We start from the raw sequence: 18,169 nt of genomic DNA, 5'->3' as shown, positions 1-18,169 counted from the left end.
TTGTGTGCATGACTTTAATAAAAGGAAAAATGAAACCAGAAATTGGCCTATTGAACTTGGACAGTACAGTGTGAACTATGAAATACACCCATGGAAACAATGGAAAGCAGGGACAGGATTCTACATCACAAGGACTAGTTCTGTGAATTGTAAAGTCCAATTTTTATGCTTAATAAATTGGCTAGAGGCCACATGTAATGTCAGGGTCTGAGTCTTTCCAGAAACAGTTTATTCTCTGTAGTATTTTGCTCGTTGTAACTGCGGTGTTGTCTTGATCCCTTGTGTGCAGTTATACGTGGCAGAATGTCCCACATCTTTTGTTCTGCTGTTACTCAGCCTCTTTATAAAGGTGCTTCAACTCTGAAGTTATTTTTCAGAATTTTGTTCTGTAATAACTATACGGTGATTTCGTTTTCTAAAAGCTTAAGTTTGATTTCATTCACGAAAAAGAAAAAGAAATCTACTTTAAAATTTGTGGTTCTGTTAAATCTGAGGAGTATTTCAGACTAGTAATAGCCTCTTCTGAGTAACAGTGTTTTGTGTACAAGAGATTTGCTTCCAAAATGCCACATTTTAAGGTTATAATATTCTTGGAAAGTGGGAGAAAGTGTTCACATCAAAGAAGGCATTTTTATTACATTGGATTACGCAAGACTTTGGCCAGCCTCCTTAACTTCATCTGTTTAAGGGTTCATTTTCGCTTGTTTGGCACAAGTCCCAGTAGAGGCCTTCAGAATTGTGGTTAGCAACATGAATGAATTACAAACTGTGGACCAGCTCTTCAGTTCGTAGAGCTGGCTTACTGCCAAGAAGACAGTGCCTTATATGGGGTCAGGGCAAAGCTGTGATTCGTTGAGCCTTGCATTGTATAGAAAACATACTTGTGATGCCTGTTTGCTTTCTTTTAAAATAAAAACAAAACAAAACAGAAAAAGCAGCGGGCTTCCAAGTCTATCAAAATAGGAAGTAACAAAATAGTGTGCAGGTTTTACTAATGACAGAGTTAGGCAATGGAAATATGGCTCTGCATAGTTGAAACACTGGAAGTAGAAGTTGGACCTTTGACCTTCTCAGCTGGCCTGTGATGTAAGAGGCTGAAGCGTTTGTTAGACATCTGTTGTCTACCTTCCCTTATTTTGTACATGGTTTAATAAGATTAAATAACTAGTTGTATGTTCACATGGTTACCATGCCACTGGTTTTGGTATCGAATAGATACTTTGAAATTAAAGCATGAATAATGAACTTTGCGCCAATTCTTTTTTTTTTTTTTTTTTTAAGATTATGTGACTTTTCAGAAATTGGAATGTTGGAATGGTAAAACAAGTAAGAATGAAATTTGCTTCTCAGAAAGTCAGGAATTGTTTCTTGCATTCTTAGGTTGGGGAAAATAGTTACTAGGTCTATTAGGAGGAAAAGATGTTTTTAAACGTAATTCATGTATCTTTGTAATTCTTTTCATTTAGGCGAATGCCCTGTCTGGATCTTCTCTTGGTCAGGCACAGTCTCATATGTACGGCAGTAGATTAAATCCCAGTTCATCAATGGCAGCTCTTATAGCTCAGTCTGAAAACAATCAAACAGGTACGTTTTCAAGAATTTTTAAAACTCTATAAAGTTCCCTTTCCCTCCCCCAGTGTAATTTTTACCCCATCAGCTCCTTTTATTTGAGAAGTCTAAAGGTTAATACAGGATTGTGCCCTTTTTGTTTTTTTTTAAACCAAAAGAATCACAGTTCTAAGTATGCTGTGCTGCAAAATAGTCGTGCTTTTTTACTGTCTGAAATGTAAATGTTGAAGCAGAGCCGTCAGCAGGCAGGAATGCTAGTGTCTCCTGTGACTTTTCTGATTGATGTGCTCAGTTCTTAGTTCTGTGCGATGAAAGTAACGTAACACTGGGCTTCCCTGTGAATAGCCTCAACCCTTATTTGCATAATTCATGAAATTGCATTACACAAACTTGGTTAAAAAAAAAAATCCTGCTAGAGAATTTCTACAGTGTTTAGTAATCCTGTGAATTTTTACCAGTTGACAATTTGTAGCATTAGCCTCTTGTACTGTTTTAATGAGCCACTGGATTTGCTTTGTTTCATTCCATCCTTAAGGATTTGTTGACATGTCCAAGTAGTCATGCCTGTTTGGGGGAAGGGGATGGGCTTAGCAGTTCACCAAGAATGGATCAGTCATGTCTTTACCCTTCAAGGGTCAGAGGTTACCTGACTCAGAATAAGGGGAGGACAACCTTGAAAGAGGCCAGATAGGGTGATTTTATAAGGAACTAACTGTAGGGGGAGAAACACAAGTTATTTTTCAGAGATACTTGGTGTTACGTAAGGAATATTTTGAAGAAATTGATTTCTTTTCCCTTTTCAATACAGAATTCTTTATTCCTACTTGTTTTTGTCAATTTGGTATTTAGTGTTATGAGTAACTTTATTCTTGGTATGAAGATCTGTGTAATATATATAAAATTTCAGTCCTGGTGTGTGGCTCTGTGTAATTCACTATGTATTTTATGTCTTGTCCTGGGATACAAAGTGTTAAAAAATACAAAGCGTAAGGATTTGCTGTGATAAGCATACAGATTAGCTGTCCACAGCTGTGATTCATTACTTTAACCGTAGAAATTAAAAGTGGCTGAGGGTAGGGCACTGCAAATGCAAACCACGCTTCTGCGCTGTAAAACTGAAAGGAATGAGAGAATGGAACATAATCCACGGCCTCCTACACCCACCAAAAACATGTAGGGACAACGCCTTACATGCCACAGTTCAGCAGTTCTAAACTAGCAACATACTAGGTCTTCTTCTTTCATAGTAACTGCAAAGATAGTGCTGAAGGTTTTATGTATGTTTTAGGGAAAATCAGGGCAAGAGCTTAAAACATCTTATCTACTGAGGGTCACTTTATCAGCTATGAAATATTTACACTGCAGATCAAGATCTTGGAGACAATAGCCGTGGCCTTGTTGGCAGAGGAAGCTCCCCCCGAGGAAGTCTCTCACCACGGTAAGCATTATTTGCACTGCAAAGTATAGGCAAAGAAAACATTTTAAGATTTGGAAACTTCTTTATCTCATATCAGCAGAGTGTACATTTGTGAGGCTATAAAAGCATTCTGTAGATAAGAGGCGTGTCTGGACAGTCAAGAAAAATGATTCTAAATTAATTTGAATATTAACTTAAACACATGGTTAGATTTCTAAGGTTTATAAAAGACATACCTTTGCTTAGATTTCTAATCTGGTACTGTCAATGCATTAATTTGAGTAATTCTTTTTGGTCATAAAATAGTCTTAAAATCTCTTAAAGTTTCAGAATCCAGGCTTTCAACTTTGGGTTCCAGTTTTACCTGTGTTGTGGGCAATGTACTTAATCCTTTAGTCTCTAGTTCCTAATTCAGTAAATGAAATTCTTGTGGCTCATCTCTAAATCCCTCTAGTTCTTAAAATTGCTCAAAGCAAAGTATAGCAAATACAGTACATTGTTCTCTGAAATTACCTTAGATATTATATGAAAGAATTCAGGTACCATTTATTAAGACATAGTATACGTGAGGTTATTCCTGCTAGCAGGACATTAGCCAGGGTTAGGCTGAAAGTATTGAAACTCTCTGAGCACAATCTTAAGTGCCCAACGTCTCCTGTTCTTGATGGGGGAAGGGGAGTAGGCAGTCCTGTGTTGGTTATGGAATAGAATGGAACATTAGGCTCTAGCTACCTTTTTATTAATTTTATTCATTCTCAACTTCTATACCTTTTTCTAGTTTGTTTTCTCTCTGTTCTTTAACTTTATAAACTCTGCCTCAATTGTGGTGTTAGATTGGATGAGAATGGAGAGCAGAAGAAGAAGCCCATTCAAGAATCTTTTTTCAACTATGGGAATTTTAAAATTCTATTAAAAATTAAAATTTTATGTGATGACTGCCATATGTATTTGGGAATGTCTGTTTCAGAACATCTATTGATAGATTAGCCCAATAACCTCTAATTTTGCTGCTTTCTAGTGGTGTATCAGTAGTGCCTCTTCCCCTAGATAATCCCTAGGTGAACTAAAGGGAGTATTGTTTTTCCTAACTGAACTCTGCGGAAAATTAAATATTGTTCTGAAACTAGGAATCTGAAGTACACAGTGACAACATCATCTGACCAGTCTGTAATTTTATGTTCCTTCTACTCTTTTATTCTTTTTTTCAAAGAAGAAAGTTAACGGAATTTTTTTGCTCGTATATTTAGTGGAGGAAGCGTTTCTGTGTTCCACTTTTAAACTTAAAATATCTTACAATCTATCCAGAAATTATTCAAGATTCCTAGTGCTATTTTGCATTGTGTAGTTCTTTGCGTTTCATTAGCTAAATTTCATTAGCTAAATGGGATTTAACACAATACATGGCACTAAATTATTTTTAGCATATATTTCCAACTTCATATTACCCTTTAAAAATCAGTCTGAAATGTAATAGCCCAAATTATCCTGGCAATAATGAACTATTTGGAAAGTGATAGGCAGCTGTAAGTAGCACATGATGTTTACATATGGAATAAAAAGGCTCATTTGTTTAACTTCTTATTTAAAGAGATATTTGCAGAGAAGTGTGTTACAGCAGCGACAGAGCACCAGCGGGCTTCTGGAAGGCCTGGGCTGTCGCCCCGCCCTGTCGCCAGCAGCACGTCTTCAGACAAGTCACTTATGCCCCATCTTGTTTGCTCAGATAGAGGATGGGAGATAGATAGATGGAGCCAGTGAGGCAGGTTTTGACTTCTCACTGGGGTGTTGTGAAGATCATAATCACGTGGAAACACTGGACACTCTAAAGCTCCTTACTAAATAATGTTAGTAAGTGTTAAGATGGAGGCTGGAGACCAGAAGTGGCCACATATACTAATTTAAAACAAAACGTTGATGAGAGAACATTACATGTTCACCTTAATATAAGTGGTTTTTTGCTTTGGAAGAGTTGATTAAGTTATCATTTGAAATACACGTCTAAGACATTTTAGAAAAAAATGTGTGTATAGCACTCAGATAAAAATTGCTTTGGTCTTGATAATGTTCCCTAATACTGAAAATAGTTGAAAATAAGTATTTTTGAATTTGTATCAAAAGACTCCTTCAAAATTGTTTAAAAAATTCTTTTTACTGATATTTGAGATTTTGTGGTTGTAAATTAAAATGCTCTCTACCTTATTATAGTTGTGCAGTGTTCTGATATTTTGCATATTAAAGCAGAATGGTGGAACTCTCTTCTCTTCTAAGCTAATTATTTTGAAGTCTTTCTAATCCCCTTTCCCCCTTTTGTCTTATAAAGATGAATCCATTTCTTTTACAACCTATTTTAGAGATTATTGGTGGTGTGTTCATACTTTCTAGTGGTTTTTAATTATCAAGTATGGCCGGCTAGTTCCTTGATTTTTACATTTTGGGGAGGAAGTGTGGTAATTACTTAATTTTAGGGTAGATTATGGTTTTATCGTTCTAGCATAGGCAGCCTAGTGTTAGAAAACTTGTACGGGAGAAGGGTCAGCATACGGTGAGAAACGTGAGTTTGCTTCCTTCAGAGGGTCCTCCTTCTGTTTAACCTGAGGATTAATGTTTCCAACAGATCCCCTGTAAGCAGCTTACAGATCCGCTATGATCAACCAGGCAACAGCGGTTTGGAAAACCTGCCTCCAGTAGCAGCCAGCATAGAACAGCTTTTGGAGAGGCAGTGGAGTGAAGGACAGCAGTTTTTATTAGAACAGGGCACTCCTAGTGACAGTAAGTATGCTTTTCTTGTCTTTAAAGAAAGATCAGTAGATGGATGGATGGGCGGATGGATGAACAGGCAGACAGTTGGACACATGTAGAAGTCACACGTTATCAAGAATAGCACTGAAATTATGATATATGTTTTATATAATACAGTGAGAAAATGTAACATAGTGGTTTAATAGAGCCAACTCTACAGTTTGACTGCTTGGACTCCCTTAACCTGCTATTAACAGTATGATCTTGGGCAAGTTTCTTAATGACCAGATGTTTTAGTTTCCGTTTGTAGAATGGGAATAATAATGTACCTATATCGTAGTATTGTTTTGAAGATTAAATGACATAAAAGACATAAAGAACACTGCCTGGCTCATAGAAAACAGTTATCTGTTCACTGGTTCTTGTTACTGTTTATAATTATTAAAATGTTAGTACTTTATTTCTCCATTGTACTTTGTTCTAATCAGTTTTTAAGTTTTACTAAAATGCATGAGTTACAGCTTCTTTTAGTTTCATTGCTTGAATAATAATTACTGAATTACATATATATGACTTACATCTTACCTATATCATTTACTTATTAAATTATATAATATATGCTACATATATGTATTTAGTGTCTTTACAATTTTAAGTATTAGGGAGAGTCATGGGTGGAAAATGCCCCAAAAAACCCCATGAAAAACAAAAACCAGCTACTCCAGGTGGGTTAGCTAGAGAAGTGGCCTATTGTTAAGGATATATATTTGGGGGGGAAATAGGTTTTTTTGTTTTTTTTTTTTAAGATCATTTGGGTTTAAAGCTTTTGCTGCTTTATGTTTTAAAACAGAACCAAATATTTTGCTTAGTGTTAGACAGGTGCCATAAATTGGTATTTTTATGAATGGTACCCTGACAAAAAATGCTAATTGTGAGGAAGTTCATGCCGGGATAATCCTTTAAACATGATAGCTGGAGGACAGGTTTAGCTCAGTCTTCCTGCATCTCATTTGGGTACACTAAGGGTTTCTTTGTGGGATCTTGAAGAGGAGGGATAAAAGTTAAATCCTTGGGAAATGATCGTATGTGTCTGTACCAGCAGAATTGTGTTTTTTGAAGGCCCTGAGGGCATGTTAAACAAACACAACTTTTTAATACGTAGAACTTTTAAAGTGTCCATCACCGCGGCATCACACAGCCGCTGTGCGGTCTGTCAATTGAGAGGTCCGAGCTGTGGAAGGAGTGGGAAGGGTGTTTGAGGTGAGGAGGCAGGACAGAAGCTGAGCCTGCGGGAGAGGATGCGCTTCCCTGGGAGCCGGAGCTGGGGTTGCGGTGCACACACACTGCCCCCTGCTGGGGGCGAGCAGATCCGCAGGCCGAGCGCTGGGCTCCGAGGGGCCTCGACCGCTTGCCGCTGGCCGGTGGCTCAATTGGCTTAACTAAGCAGCAGACAAACCCTTGTGCTCTTCATTGTGGCGAAAGATATTGGTGTGATTCTTTGCCATTTTAAATATGATTTTAATGAAAAATCATGGCAAGTACTTTGGATTGTTAATCAGGTTTTTATTTTGATGAAAAAGGGCTTGTCATTTTTCTTTGAGAATGGAAATTGCCTGAACCCAGGTGGGTTTTGGGGGTTTTTTTTGTTTCTTTTTTTTGGTATGTGTCAGCATTTCTAGACAGTATATCTATGACCAATATTCCTTTATACTTAAATATACCACAATATAGGTATAAATACATTATGGTATATTTCTTTCTACATATAAATTTAGGAATAAAACCTAGTCATTTAGAAGTGCTTTACAGAATTTCTAATTTATTTTATTTCCAAAGTTATTGACACTTAAGTCCATAAAATACCTAGTCCTGATTTTATTAAAAATCATCCAAATGTTTGCTAGTTTTAGGAATGCTGAAGTCATTACACCAACTTCAAGTTGAAAATCGAAGATTAGAGGAGCAGATTAAAAACTTGACTGCCAAAAAGGAACGCCTTCAATTACTGAATGCACAGCTCTCAGTGCCTTTTCCAACAATAACAAATCCTAGCCCATCCCATCAAATGCATGCATTTTCAGCACAGAATGGTAAGTATGAACTTATTGTGGTTCTAAGGAAAGTAACTTTTTTTATGATAAGTGAGTAATAACTGGTCACCAGTTGTATGAAGATGTAAAAAAGGAATGATAGGAGCATGAAGAATCCTGTTAAGTGATCAATTTGAATTTGCTCTAACTCTGTAGTACAGAATTTAATGATAAAATTTATTTAAACAATATAATGATCTCTATTGATTTAAAGCCGTGGTATTCAATAGAGATATAGATTTTTCCATTTTAATTGGTCTTAAGAATGGCAAGATTTAATATTTAAGTGTTTTTAATGTGGGCTTCTGGATAAGCTTTTAGATAAGCCTTTAATCTTATACATAATGTAATTTAATGGGGTAAATAGGTTTCTTTTTGTCTTTTTCTGTTCTAGCTCCTACTACTGATTCCTTGAACAGCAGTAAGAGTCCTCATCTAGGAAATAGCTTTTTACCTGATAATTCTCTTCCTGTATTAAATCAGGTAATTTTGGTGTGGTTAGTTTAATTTGTGTGTTTTATTTACAAACAATAGTGTATCATGTTAAATGGTTTAAAATTATTTTAAACAGTTTGCTGTGCTGTTTATAACTTAGTTCCTGTGCTTCCTTATGTTAGGACTTAACCTCCAGTGGACAAAGCACCAGCAGCTCATCGGCTCTTTCTACTCCACCTCCTGCTGGGCAGAGTCCAGCTCAGCAGGGCTCAGGCGTTAGTGGAGTTCAGCAGGTCAATGGTGTGACAGTAGGGGCACTGGCTAGTGGAATGCAGACTGTAACATCCACCATCCCTGCCGTGCCTGGAGTGGGTGGAATAATTGGAGCTTTGCCAGGTAACCAACTGGCAATTAATGGCATTGTGGGAGCTTTAAATGGGGTTATTCAGACCCCTGTCACAATATCCCAGAACCCTGCCCCCCTCACCCATACAACTGTACCACCTAATGCAACACATCCAATGCCAGCTACACTGACTAACAGGTAAGAAACTTACTTAACTGTCTTTTGGGTTTTTTAGTGCAGCATGGTACCAGTGCTGTCCAGGCTTTAGGTTGGGATTTTTTAATGTGTTCCTTGTAGATGTATTCTAAGAAATTAAAATCCACCAAGCTTTTAAACTAAATATATTATGCCAAGAGCCATATATTTTTGAAACTTAAGTAATTCAGATTAAAAGAAAATTGTCACTTTTAGTAACAAAGCATTAAATACATTCTGTGCTGAAAATTTCAGTCGAATTGTGGTGTCTGTTCTAAATGCTAATTTCTCTTATCCCTTGTATATTGCCTCTGTGTATCGTAAATTCTGGAGAAAAGTAATATTATAATGAAGATCACATATGAATATTGGTTTCTTAAAGTTCAGCTATGTAATTTTGTTAGCTTTATAGTCAAAGATTTTGATGTAAGATGAAGGTCAAGTATTTATCTTGAATTTGCAGGGAGTGAGACTCACTGTTTCATTGTACTAGAATTTCATTGAATGGCAAAGCCATGTTGTTATTGCACATACTTTTGAGAAAAAAGTCATTTGAAATGGATTTGCAGTGGATGCTAGTAAACTATTTCTTCTGACTCTCTTTTCATTATTGCTTAGTTTTACCGACCACTGGGACCATTTAAAATAAGTTAGGTCAAGTCAATCAGTATGTTTGGTTTCTTACTTTGTTTTAAATATGTGTTATTTAGTGTGGGTTAAATTGCCCGTGAATAATTAAAAATAAATTATTACATGTGCATGTTTAATAACATGTATAAATTTCTATTCCACAAAACAACTTAGTGCCTGCTTGGTTTACCAAAGAAAAGGAAAACAAAACACTTCCGGACGATGTGAATTCTTGTTTACCTGTGTATACGCAGTGAGAGAGAGAGAAATAATAATTTTGTACATCATTGTTTCCATGAAGTGTTATGCTTAGAAACTTAACTTATTAAACATCAAATTGAAAAATTGTCTTTTTTTAACAATAAAAAAAGCACTTTAAGGTATACAGTAGAAAGTTAAGAATTTTCATCGTTTTTCAGTGCCTCAGGACTAGGATTACTTTCTGACCAGCAAAGACAAATATTTCTTCATCAACAGCAATTCCAGCAGTTGTTAAATTCGCAACAGCTCACACCAGTAAGTTCTTACTTTTGATAATATTTGGTCTTTATTAGGAGCAAGTGATCCAAGTTATAATAGGTAATCAGCGTGGGGTAGATTACCCACTTTGTGAAGTAACGTTATGGGATGCGCAGTCCAAGAACAGTTTGTCTTGCTGTTTGGTGTCATCTGTGACCCTGCACTGACCTGACGTTGATTCATGGACACACGGAGCATGTGCTGTGGTGCTCCTGTACACACTGCTGAACCAGACCTTGTGTTGTCGTGCAGCTTTGTTCTGATAGGGGAAATGGACGACAAATAGGTACTTGCTGGTAGGGTGAGAACTGGGAAGGAAAATAAAGCAGGACCAGGGGACGGAGGACAGTGTGGGGAGCTGTTTCAGGTAGGATGGGCCAGGCGCTGCGCGGGCGACTTAAGCACAGATCTGAATAAAAGTTGAAGGAGCATGACTTTTTGAGATGGGGCATGGAAGAGAAAACATGTTCAAGGTGGAGGGGCCAGCAGTTGTAAAAGACCTCAGCTGGGCTCGTGTTTATGTTTCAAAGTAGAAGGAAGGCTGCGTGACTGCAGGGAGGGAGTTCGTGCGGAGGGGAGCCACCAGCCATCTGGAAAGGCGGGGGCTGCCTGGTTTGTCTGTCTGTGGCAGGGGGTTTAGGTTTATCTCAAGGGTGATGGAAAAGCCATTGGTGATTTTTTTTTTTTAAATCCTCCTTTATGGACATTTTCAAGTGTACCAGAAGAAGAGAGTATAGCATACTGATTGCCTAGTTTAATAATTATCCAGTTAAAAAATCTTACGTCATATATCTTCATTGTTTCCTTCAGGATTATTTTAAAGAATTAATCGGACGGTTGTTGATGATGGCCATTCTGACAGGTGTGAGATAATGTCTCATTGCAATTTTGATTTGCGTTTCCCTAATATTAGTGATGTTGACCAACTTTTCATGTTTCTGTTGGCCATCTGTGTTTCCTTTTTTGGAAGACTGTTCAGTTCTTCTGCCCATATTTTAAATGGCTTGGTTGGTTGGTTGTTTGCTTTTTAATTGAAGTACAGTTGATTTTTTTAAAAAAGGAATTGATTGGGTTTTGAACACAACAGTGACATGACAGTAACATCACATTTTAGAAGATTAGTTTAGCTGCTGTGTGGAAACCAGTCTGTGTATGTTGGGGGTGGGGGTGGCAGCAAAAGTCCAAGCTGGGAAGCTCCTGGAGTGGTCCAGGGAGGAGCTGCTGGTGTCTTCATGATAAACGTGGTGGGAAACTGTCTGGGGTTGTATATTTTGAAGATGGAACCAGCAAGCCTGGTTTGTGGGACTTTGCAATTGGATGTTGGCTTTTACAGAGATTTGGAAGACTAAGACAAACACCAGGTTTTAGGGAGAAAACAGTTCTGTCATGACATGTGAAAGTGAGTGTCTGTTCAGATGTTCAAGTGAGAGGTGGACTAAGCAGTTACGAGAGTCTGGAGTCCAAGGAAAGGAGGCAGTTGTAAATGGAAATTTGGGGTCATTGCTGCATATGTGATGTTTAGATTCAGAAGATTTGATGAGATCAGTAAGGAATGAGGACTAATGTCTGAGCACTGAGCCCTGCACATCCTGGAAGAGGAGAGTAATCTAGTCAAGGATCTTGGGAAAAAGTGGCTAGTGAGTTAGGAGAGCCAAGAGTAGGGGCCTGGGGTCCACGCGAGGAAAATGTTTCAAGACGGGAGGACTCAGTGGAGTGAGATGCTTTGGGTGGGACAGGTGGGAACTGCCCATTGGTGTTGGCTGTCCAGAGGTTTTTGAGAACAGGGTTTTGGTGAGAAGTGGAAAGCCTCATTGGTTCGGAGGAAAATGGGAGGAGAGGGAATGAAGATGGAGTCTGGGCCACTGGAACTGTTTTGGTGTAAAAAGCAGAAATGGGCAACCAACATTAGAAAGACATGGTTTCCGGGGTAGTTTCTGTTCATTCAGAAAAGGACAGCATGCGTGCGTGTTGACGGGGAGTTTTCTGGTGAGGAGAGAGGAAAGGTTCCGCCGGGCCGCAGAGCTCCTCACCGGGGAAAGGAGCTGGGGGCGGCTTCCCCGTGATGAGGGAGGCACGGCGGGTCTTATGGTAGTAGGAAGCTCACTTCTCATGTTTCCAGTTTTTAAATTAGAATTGTAAGTAAAGTCACCAGCTGAGGGAGATAGGGACACTGGTTAGAGCAGGGAGAAGGTGTGGAGCAGGAGTCCTGGAGAAGAGGGAGAGAGAGCCAGGACAGGAGTGGCAGTGAGCAGCTCCCGTGCCAGGGCAGCACTGCTGAGGTCCCTGCCCCCGTCAGTCGCAGCAAGACCAGCTTGACGAGGGGCGGCCTCTCCCCCAGCCTGTGCCTAGCACACCGCACAGACTGCCGCGGGACACGCTGTTTGATTAACTCAGGGTTTCCGCCTGTAATTTCTTTCTAAAATACATCCACCTACTTTCTTGCTTTAATCAAAAATACATCAAAGATGTCTGTTTTGATTCTGTATCATCATTTTCACTGTCACTGTTCTTACGGTGGTATAAAGATAGGTTGTATGTAAACAATTACATGCTTACACTGACATGTGATCTCTTACCTCTTGCTTCATCTTAGTAGGAAGTACTGAAATCCAGTTTATTTGGGGTTCTTCCTGTTAATCAAGATTTTACTCTAATAATAGCACATACAGATGTCTCATTTCTTGAACATGGTTGATAAAGGAATTTTTAGCATAAATTGTTGCTCAGAGACCATGAGGACTGAGTGGTTTAAATTCTTCATCCTTCCAGCCATTGTTTTGGGCTGAGGCTTGTTCACGTACAAGTATCAGACTTTATATCACCAGGAACTGTATTAGGACACACACTTACCTCTCCCATCTCAGGAAAAACTCTCACTCTGCCCTCCTCTCCCACTGGCTGCTGCCTGGTGGTTCTGCCTGGCGTTTAGTCCTGTCAGTTTCCATCTTCATCTTACCTGACCTGATAACGGCATTTGACAGAACCTGGTAATGGCTCCTCCATGAAATGCTTCTCTCCCTTTGCTCCCAGGATACCACATTATCTTGGTTTTTAGCTCCCTTTCCTGGGTCCTCTTCTCCTCAGCGCCACTTACTTCAGAGTCCTAGAATTCAGGATCTCCTCCAGCCGCGTAGCTTTAGGTGCCATCTAAGTGCAGACACTGACGTCTCAGCCCAGGCCTGTCTGAAATTTTGAACTCCTGTGTCCACTGCTGTCTTGGTGCTGCCCCTTGGCTGTCATAATGGACAGTTCAGGCTTAACATGTCCTACCTGAACTGCTGATCCTCCACACGCCTTCCCTCTCCGTTGATACAGCTCCTCTCCTGACACCTCGCATTGACTCCATCAAGAAATCCTGTCAGGTTGTGTTGCTCCTCTGCTCAAAACTGCCTCTGCCTTCCCATGTTACTTTGAGTGAAACTGGAGTTCTTGGCCGACGCTGCAGGCCTCCATCCTGCCCTCGCTGCTCACTGCACTCCAGCCCCCATCTCCTTCCTGGTCTTCTGTCGCACTTGGTGCCCCAGCAATGGGTAGGGTTCCCCTCTGCCTGAAACCCCGAGTCTCCTCGAGGCTGCATCCAAGTGAGAGCCCCTGACCACCCCACCTCTGCCAGACCCTCTCACACCCCGGGTTGCCCTGACTCCTGGCAGTGATCACGTCCTCATGTTTCTTCCCTGCAGGATAGGCTGCCTAAGGGCAGGGATTCCCCCTCCCCACAACTCCATGTGTCTCGGGCACTAAATATATATCTCAGCACATAGTAAGTGCTCAGGAATGCTTGCTGGGAAGAACAGTCTCATAATCACAGGAGGAGAGCACTCTTTCTGTTGGCGTGAATGAGAATTGTGGAAGTTACTTTAAGTTCCCAGAATTATGGGAAGGATTTCCCCGCACAGAGCATTCTAAAGCCAAACACAGGTCTCCTTGATGGTCAGGGGAAGCCTCACTTGAACAGGGGTCTCCTATGTTTGTTTGCCTGATTTGGTAGATGAGGACACTCAATGGTGATACTGAGATCTTGTAGTGAAGGGTCATTACCTAGTGCGGCCTGTTCTCCAGATGAGATACTTACTGTCTTAAGGGTGTGACTTCGACTTCACGTAAGTACCTGATGTCAGAGTAAGGAGAAGGGCGGAGGCAGGCTGTGCGGACTGCTGGGTCTGTGGCTGGGAACTCACCCTCTCCCACGTGTCTGACCTCAGGAGCAGCACCAGGCCCTTCTGTATCAGCTGGTGCAGCAGCATCACCACCAGCAGCACCACCAGCCTGATCTACAGCAGCTGCAGCTCCCGGCACCCACGCAGATTCCCATAAACAACCTGCTCGCAGGCACTCAGGCCCCCCCTCTTCACCCAGCCACCACCAACCCGTTCCTCACCATCCACGGCGACAGTACCAGTCAGAAGGTGACAGTAAGTATCTGTGCTTTATTGTAGCTAGTGGAATCATCAGATGAATTTTATTGATAATCAGAGATGATTGTCTCCCTAGGCACTCTTTTTTTAAAAAATATATTATCCCCTGATTATTTCTTCTTAAAACCAGTTGTTTCAGCAGCTGGATATTGTAAACACAAAGGATTTAAGCCAATTTATATATCCCCTAAGTATATCAGTTTGAGTTTGCACATAAGATTGGGAGACTGTTTTATAATTCAGCAGTTTTCAAAATGAAAATATGTTTTAGTTATAGTAAGTGGTATGGGACCGTCCAATCAAAAGATAATAGTGGTGTTTTGAGAATCTTTGTCTAAGTGATTTGTTTAATTATAGAAATAGTCTAGATAATTTAGGAATATTTCTATTACTTTGCTCAGAAGTACTCTCTAAAACTGAATTATATTTATAGTAAAATTAATATGTAAAGCTTAGGACAATACAGTTAGTCTGTCAGAAAGTAAATCATAGTCACATTTGTAATGAAATTTAAGTTTTTTATTGATGTTGTGTGCTAGCTTCTTACTCTCTCAGTGTACAAGTTAAGATAAATAAGGATGGGTGCAGGAGCGGTGTACTGTACCTTATAGTCACACACATTTTAAGGCTGTTTCTTTCTATTAATTCTCCCCTTCAATTAGGTCTACTTTACTGGAGTATAAATGTTTCCCTTAAATTCCAGTTCAGGGCAGAACCCTGTTAGAGGAAGGATATTGGGATGTAGAATGGAGACTGGACATCAGGAAAAGGAAGAAGGGAGAGAATGAGGTGGGAGACTTGGCAAATAATGGTGTTAAAAGTCACAATGTTTGCTCTTTCCCGTTACTTTGAAAGCTTGCTGTTTACTGTGCTTTTAGTCTTCAGAAACTTTAATTTGTTTTTAGTAACAAGAATTGGTTCAACGTATAGTATTACTGGTTTTCATTACCTCTTCAGTGCTTTGTGTTTGACCTGTTGTTCCCCTGACTCCCTGACTGGGAATCACCACAAACCTAGTTGTGCTGACACGGGAAATCTCAGTGATTTTGCATTAATTTAGAATTTTTTTAACTGTTTTTTTCCTCATAAGTTTTTTCTTGTATTAAAGAGTGAATGAATTACAAGCTTATAAGCTAACTTTTCCTGAGTTGTACAATATGAAATGTAATTTTTAGTGGAAAACCACAATAGTAAACACTATAAAATAAACAATATTAATTACCTAATGGAAAAAAGCAAGGCTGGGAAATAATACTTATGAGTACCCCACAATGTGCAGGGCATCTTTGTTAGATATAACAATATATGTGGTTCCAATCTTTAAAATAATAATAGGCTTGAACCCCCCCCTTTTTTTAAAGTAGATTAGTAAAAGGATACTTAATAAAGAGGTTAACGTTCAAAGGACAAATGGCACATGTGGGATCAGAACCCATGACTTTCTTAGTTCATTTTCCACACTACTGTGTCCCTACTTCTGTGGAAAAGTTAACTTGGGGGGGTGATTTTTATATTCATTCCTTATGAGATTTCCCTCAGAGGGGCACATCTGTCTTTGTATACGGCTGAACTGAGTGCAACTGAATGTTTGCCAGTAAATTCATGTCTTTATATTGTGCTGAGGAGTAGCCATGCCAGCTTGTAGGAAAAAAAGGAATAACTATATATACCACCTTTTATCTCAGTTACAATTTCAGTTAAGAGGATATTGCCTCAAGTGTGGGCCAAAAATTGATTTCACTAATGCATCTGATTTTGCTTGCTTTAACTGCAGAGACTTAGTGATAAAACTGGGCCTGTTGCTCAAGAGAAAAGCTGACGCTTGAGAAGCGAGTAGAAATCGCCGGTCCTGCTGCTCTGCCCCCCGCCCCCCCCCCCCCCCCCCCGGCTGCACCTGCAGCCTCTGTGCACCTGTGAAGAGATGCAGCACGAAACCCACTGCACGACAAAGGGTTAACTGCCACACGCGCAGTCTTGTAAGGCTTTGGTTGATTTTCTTGCTTTGTTGCACTGAAACGGAATTCTCATATCTCCCACCCCACCCAGATTTTTTGAACTTTGAAAAAAGAATTAATAACTAACTTTTGTCAGTGAAATAATTTACATGCAATGAGTTTATCAACCTAAGAGAAATTTAATATAGTTGGTACACAACTAATTTTGTTACAAATTGGAGAGATGAATAGCAAAACTAAAGACTTATTCCGTTTATAATCTATTTGATTTTATTGTATGAGTTGGAATATGAAATATGGTCTTTTGGGTTTTAGAATGCTTGCTCTGTGAGTCCAATCTTAAAAAGAAATTTCAAGGAACTGTCTTAATTTCTTCTACTGGAATTTTATTGGTTAAATATTACAAATAAATAGGTCATCCACTGGGACTTGGCAATCTTTATTATAAAAATTTCCCTTCTAATAGGATTTGGCCAATTTTGGTAATCAAGTTAGGATGGTAAATGTCTGCTTCTGCTAAAGATAATTTTCTTTCACTAAATGCCTTTTCTTTGGTTTTAAGGCCTACTCGTATTTTAAGGAAACCTTGAGTTAAGCCAGTTCTAAGGCTGCTGGGGGAACCAGATCAATTCAAAGTGAAAGAGGGGCCACTCTGGAAACTGCTGGTAGGGTTTGGCCTGCATCAAGTGCCTGTTAGCACCTGCCTTGTGCTGAAAGGGCTCCGGACAGCTGAGCCTGCGTGCGTTAGTCCTTGCGAGTAGCGGGAGTAGTCAGTGTCGCACCAGCAGCCTTCCCCGTGGTTCTGCCTTTATTAAAAACTTACTATGCCACTGTAGGTAGCTCAGGCAAAACTATTACCTGGGTGTTTATCCACTAATGAGTCACAAGGAAAATGAATGGATTTGGTAAGAATTCTTTTTTGTTCTTAATTTAGACAACTTCCCATTATTGACAATGATTTCAAACAAATAAAACAAGACAAAAACCCACCACTACAGTTCCTGAAACAGGTGAAATCTGTATTACAGCCCTTCCACGTTGGGTAGCCCCACTCCTGGTGCGACAGTATGAGAGAGTATAAATTAAACAACTGGAGATGTAATCACTGAGCTGTTCTTAAATGTGTGAATTATTAGTGGAAAAGACCCAGCTGTAATTAGACCTCCACTGTGTACTTAGCTGGAAGAACATGTTAATTCTGCAATATGTCTCTTGGTTAAACATTGCACAGTTCTTACCTCATTTCTGTAAATAAGGTTTTGTGAATCTGTTTTGTATTGTGAAAAATTCATAAGATAACATTGATATTTTGATTTGTAATATTTCTAATTGGTAGATTTAATTGAAAAGTAAATTAATTTATTTTTGTATGTTCAGGGGAATTTTAAAGAAAGTCAAATCTTTTGTAGATAATTAAAAAAAATCGGTGTGGTTTATTTTACTTATTTAACCCACTGGTTGTTATTCTGTAACAATTTGTATAAATGGTAAATTTCGAATGTGTTGTTATTTTACTTAGATGTAAAATTCCACATGTATTAAAGAAAATGTACAGTTTTTGTTAATAAAATTTAATAATGTTTATAACTCAGTGCCTTTTTTTCCAGTTTTATTAAGGTAGAATTGACATACAGCACTGTATAAGTTTAAGATGTACAGCATAATATATTTGACTTACATATATTGTGAAGTGATTACCACAGTAAGTTTAGTTAACGTCTGTCATCTCAGATACCAAAAATTCTGAGAGCAACAAAAAAAGTTTTTTCCTTGTGATGAGAACTCTTAGGATTTACAAGTTTCCTGTATATCGTGCAGCAGAGTTAACAGTAGTCATTATGGTGTACCTTACAGCGCTG

The 18,169-nt window shown here is 39.2% G+C and overlaps 1 protein-coding gene across 18 annotated transcripts in view; it reads left to right on the top strand.

Annotated features, from left to right (window-relative positions):
• MLLT10 (MLLT10 histone lysine methyltransferase DOT1L cofactor) overlaps nt 1-17,897 on the top strand; it is a 161,300-nt gene extending 143,403 nt beyond the window's left edge. For 16 of the 18 annotated variants that reach the window (XM_074358362.1, XM_074358351.1, XM_074358356.1 and 13 more), the window contains 9 exons: nt 1,467-1,584; nt 2,935-3,007; nt 5,601-5,755; nt 7,630-7,815; nt 8,210-8,298; nt 8,433-8,794; nt 9,841-9,937; nt 14,143-14,352; nt 16,130-17,897. In XM_074358362.1, the coding sequence (XP_074214463.1) occupies nt 1,467-1,584; nt 2,935-3,007; nt 5,601-5,755; nt 7,630-7,815; nt 8,210-8,298; nt 8,433-8,794; nt 9,841-9,937; nt 14,143-14,352; nt 16,130-16,174 (1,335 nt within the window). In that variant the 3' untranslated portion in view covers nt 16,175-17,897. Of the gene's footprint in view, nt 1-1,466; nt 1,585-2,934; nt 3,008-5,600; nt 5,756-7,629; nt 7,816-8,209; nt 8,299-8,432; nt 8,795-9,840; nt 9,938-14,142; nt 14,353-15,017; nt 15,620-16,129 lie in introns of those variants that run through there. The other 2 variants (XR_012504274.1, XM_074358353.1) reach the window with 2 other exon arrangements.
• The last annotated feature ends 272 nt before the right edge of the window (nt 17,898-18,169 follow it).

This window comes from Camelus bactrianus, chromosome 35 (assembly GCF_048773025.1).
Source record: "Camelus bactrianus isolate YW-2024 breed Bactrian camel chromosome 35, ASM4877302v1, whole genome shotgun sequence".
In the NCBI taxonomy this organism is placed as follows: Eukaryota; Metazoa; Chordata; class Mammalia; order Artiodactyla; family Camelidae; genus Camelus; species Camelus bactrianus.
The sequence above is the reverse complement of the archived record's forward strand: the minus strand, read 5'-3'. Positions and strand labels throughout refer to the sequence as shown.